This window comes from Nannospalax galili, unplaced genomic scaffold, assembly GCF_000622305.1.
Source record: "Nannospalax galili isolate Female #2095 unplaced genomic scaffold, S.galili_v1.0 scaffold1615, whole genome shotgun sequence".
In the NCBI taxonomy this organism is placed as follows: Eukaryota; Metazoa; Chordata; class Mammalia; order Rodentia; family Spalacidae; genus Nannospalax; species Nannospalax galili.
Window position 1 is genome coordinate 96,888 of NW_008335851.1, and position 4,805 is coordinate 101,692.

The 4,805-nt window shown below is 41.8% G+C and overlaps 1 protein-coding gene across 1 annotated transcript in view; it reads left to right on the forward strand.

Annotated features, from left to right (window-relative positions):
• The window catches only part of Iws1 (interacts with SUPT6H, CTD assembly factor 1), a 69,363-nt gene extending 64,767 nt beyond the window's left edge, over positions 1-4,596 (forward strand). The window contains exon 14 of the mRNA XM_008830645.3: positions 3,692-4,596. Coding sequence (XP_008828867.1) covers positions 3,692-3,760 — 69 coding nt within the window. The 3' untranslated portion in view covers positions 3,761-4,596. The remainder of the gene's footprint in view (positions 1-3,691) is intronic.
• The last annotated feature ends 209 nt before the right edge of the window (positions 4,597-4,805 follow it).

Genomic DNA, 4,805 nt, shown 5'->3' on the forward strand with positions numbered 1-4,805 from the left:
TACTTCTTTTGAAACTATTGACTGGGGGTCCCATAGACCCTCAAACAGTACTAGGTATTGGCCCTGCTTCTGGCTACTTAACCAGAATTTGACAGAATGACCCTGTTGCTGAAGGCACTACATTCATGAGCTGTAGAAGCAAGGAGAAATCAAGCTGGTGCTAACTTGAAAGCTTCATCTCTACTGGCTAGCTTTCATAGTGCTAGAAGGTGCTATGCATGCTGCCTGATGAGAAAATTTATCATCAACCTTACCCAGCTGTGAATCCTGTGAACTACAATGGCAGTTGGCCTGGCAAAATATGCCCACTAGTCCATTAGTGGCACAAATATGGGAGTAACCAACCACTTTCCTCATTGAACTTAAGGTCTGCTTCATAAGATGGATCTCATACCTGATACTGATATCAGGCCTAGGAACCTGAAGCTGGACAGGCCACAGGCCATAAAGAAGAGCCTAATACTATTATTCTGGTAAATAGATTAGTATTAAACTGATTCCCAATGGCTTATTATTATACCCATAGATTAATGCATTTCAACTCTCAACAGAGAAGCTTCCTTATGCAGCAGATGGTGGTTAAAACAGAGACCCACAACTGATCAACGTGTAGAGAAGAGGCTGCAGAGTGCTTATCATTGAATAGGACACCTATTTCAAATTTCCGCCTCCCAAGGCTCAGGAATCATTACAGAAGAGAAGGCAGAAAGATTGTTAGAACCAGAGGTGGTGGATGACCACAAGGAAACAGTTTTCCAGACAGCTGGTCAGTAACTCATATGAACTCACAGCAATGGTGACAAAATGTGCAAGCCCCATGTAAGCTCAAGCCAGACAAAATCCCTGCATAGATGTGGAGAAGTGGGTAAGAAACCCCAACCCTACCTGACAACTGTTGCCAAGTTATGACTGCTGGAAAAGGGAGAATCAGTCTCATTGAAGGGTGAGACTCTTGGTAGGTTGACCAGGCTCCAGTGGATGAATCCACACCAAAGAGCATTTGGGGACACAAACCTAACTCTGTGGGCCAAGTCAAAGACGCATGAACTTCCAGGAGCAGGGAACCAGGTCCATCTGATTGTCTTGATTCAGTTTGTTGAGTGCACGCCTTTAATCCCAGCATTCAGGAGGCATAGGCTGGACGATCTTTGTGAGTCCAAGGCCTTCCAGGCCAGCTGGGGCTAGGAGGAGACCCTGTCTCAAAAAGAAAAAAGTAGAGAAAGACAGCTGAGCACAAGAGGTATGCTTGTGGCGGGGAGTGGGGGCAGTCATTCACTTGGAACCCATTATTTTCACTTGTTAAAAGGTAATGACAGCTATTGCTTTGCTTTTTGCTCTTAACTGTGGATATGACCAGTTGTTCCAAGTTCCTGCCTTGACTTCCCCACAGTGATGGACTGTAACCTGGAATTGTGAGCCAAAATAAACTCTTCCCTAAGTTTCTTTTTGTGAGGATAGTTTCACAGCAACAGAAATGAAACTAGGACAGAATTATATCCTCATCAGAAGAGATGTTATTCCTACATTACAGATGAAGAAAATGACACAGAGACCACTGCGCACAGAGACCCATCTAGTGAGAGACGGAGCCAGAATTGAGACCCTGGTCTGATTCCAGAGCCTGCCTGCTCTCCTGACCACCATAGTAACTGGATCTTTTCTATATGGAAGTGCAATTGCTTTGATTATTCCTCTTTCCAAAGGCTTTTACTTTAAAAACCTTAATTATTGCCATTTTGTTTTTATTAGTAGAGAAAGAAAGAAAAAAAAAAAAAAACCTGAATTGGTGTCTTAGTTACTTGTCTCATTGCTGGGACAAAATACCAGAAAAGCATTTTAAAGGAGGAAGGGCTTATTTTGGCTCACAGTTTGAGGGTACAATCCATCACAAAGAAGGCATGGTGGTAGGAATATGAGGCAACTGGTCACATTACCTCCACAGTCAGGAAGCATATAGAGAGGAATGCTGCTGCTCACCTCGCTTTCTCCTTTCTTATTTAGTGCAGGATCTCTGCCCCTGGAATGGCGCCATCCACATTCAGGATAGGTCTTCGCACCTCAACTAACCTAATCTAGATAATCCTTCACAGACATGCCCAGAGACTTTTTCATTGTAATTCTTTTTTTTTTTCCAACTTTTTTTTTGAATTATTTTATCTGTATGAGCATTATGCCTGCATGTGTTTTAAGTGCATCCATATCATTCAGTGCCCATGGAGGTCTGATGAAGGTGCCAGATCCCCTGGAACTGGAGTTATAGACAGTTGTTAGCCATCATGTGAGTGCTTGAATTCAAACATGGGTCTTCTGCAAGAACAACCAGTGTTCTTAACCACTGAGCCGTCTCTCCATCTCCTGCCCCTTTTCATAGTAATTCTAAATCCCATTAAGTTGGCAATCTTGATAACCATCATGGATAAAGTTAGTTAAGCATTTCTTGAAAATGATTTTCAAAATGAAATAAGCTGCATATGGTTATATCTGTTTTCCCAGCTTGAGAGTGAGACAGAAGGATCACATAAATTTGAGACCAGCTACACAGTAAATTTCTGAGCTCTATGGTGAGACTGTCTCAAAACAAAGAAATAAAGAGTCATAAAATAACCGCTCAGAATGAAATTAATCTTTTATCAAAAAATTTTCTTTTTTTAAACCTGGGGCTGGAGAGATGACTCAGCAGTTAAGAAGCACAGCTGCTCTTGCAGAGGACCCGGGTTCAGTTCCCAGCACCCACATGGCGGCTAACAACCATCCTAACTCCAGTTCCAAGGGATTTGAATGCTGTTTTGACCTCTGCAGGCATTGCATGACATGGGCACACTTACGTACATGCAGGCAATAACTCATACATATAAAAATAAGTTTAAAAAAAAAACCTTTAGGACCCGAGTGTGGTGGCACATACCTTTAATCCCAGTACTCAGGAGGCAGAGGCAGGCAGATCTCTGTGAGATCGAGGCCAACCTGATCTAGCTCCAAGCCAGCTGGGGCTACAAGGAGACCCTGTCTCAAAAAGACAAATAAAAACAAACCCCACCTTTTAGGGCTGGGAATACCAGCTTCATGATGAAGTACCTGCCTAGCAAGTGTGAGGCCATAGGTTCAGTCCCCCTCAAAACAAGAATCTTTTAAAGGAAAATCTTGTAAGTTAACCCCATGACGCAGATGGCACTATAAAGACTATCTCATACACTTCGTTCCCAAAAGGGAGTAGAAATAGAACTGGCATTGTGCCTACTATGCATTAGGTCCTACATGTTAGGGCTGACTGTGATCTATACACTTAAATCCCGTTGTAGTTTCGTAATTAATAGCTGCCATTACCTTTTTTACAAATGAGAAAAAGTATCAATCTATAGGTCCAAAGTTAATTATTTCTCTTCAGTTAGTATTTGGGTATGTGTGTATGATGTAGGAGGGCATATACATGCTAAGGCATACATGTGGAAGGCAATGGAGAAATTTGTGGAAAGTCAGTTCTCTCCACCTTTATGTGTGTTCCAGGGATCAAACTCGGTTCTCTAGGCTGTGTGGCAAGTGCTTTTACCCACTGATCCATCTCACTGGCTCTATAGGGAATTCTTTGTCCCCAAAGCTCTCAGTTTTCATATAAAATGCTAGGATTTAAAATGCATGCTTAGAGTTTTCCTTGGACTATCTGAGGTGAACATCTCTATGTACTCTTTTCCAGGTTTTTGCTGTTTCTACTCAACACAGTCACACCTTGAATGCTAAGTGGAAGACCTTAGAACATCTGTAAAGCTAGTATCCTGATGAAGAGCCCCAGTGGGGCACACCTGGGCAGGAGATGAGATTCAGCCACACTTGTACACTTGTACTGGTCCTGTGTGAAAGTCTTGAACCTTGTCCACTATTGGGTTTAACTTTTCATAGGACTTGGCAAAGGCCTACTTGTAGAAACTATTAGAGCAAACATAGATGAGAGAAGGGCCAATCTGACAGCAAGTCCAACTTTCCAAGCAGATATAACTATTAGTATGTTCTGACCCAGCCAACTTGAAGTTAGGTGTACTCCTTAGGGAAAGAAGTGTTATAGGTATGAACCATATTAGATAGATTCTCTATACGTGAAGTTCAGAGTTTTGCTGAGCTAATAGACTGCTGCCTCTAAACCCAGAAGGAGCCTTCTCACTTGATGAGTAGGCCTTTTGTGTTGAGTTACAGTAGTAGCCTGGATCCACACCAGGTGATGTTTTGGGGCATCTCAGAAATGCAGATCCTGTAGCCAATGTAGGATATGGGAACATGAGTGGAGTACCACACAGTGGTCCATCTCAGGATCTCTCAAAGTCTGAAACTGTAAAACCTTGACCCATCAGGCTTACACCCTTAGAATTCTCATCAATATCTGGGGAAGGTTTTTTTTTTGTTTGTTTTTTTTTTTTTGATGTAGAACTGCTCTATTTGAATAGGTGAGAGTGCAGACCCATTGAGGTTTGTGCATTTATTTGAAATGGCTTCATTTGACCTCATTAAGACTGGAACATTTTTCTTTCTACAGCATTTTATTCATTTGTTTGGGTTTTTTTGTTTTTGCTTGTTCAATTGTTTTGGGGACAGAATCTCACTATGTAGTCTGAGCTGGCCTGGAGCTCATGATTCCTTCCTCAACCTCCTGAGTTCTGGAATAATACCTGTGTGTCACCACACCTGACTTTTGCTTCATTTTAAAATAAACAAATGGAGATTTTGAAGATGCCCAAAATAGTAATAGTTTACATCTTTATTAACAGAAAATGATTTGGGGGCCAATGAAATGTCTTAACAGGTTAAAGGAACTTGCT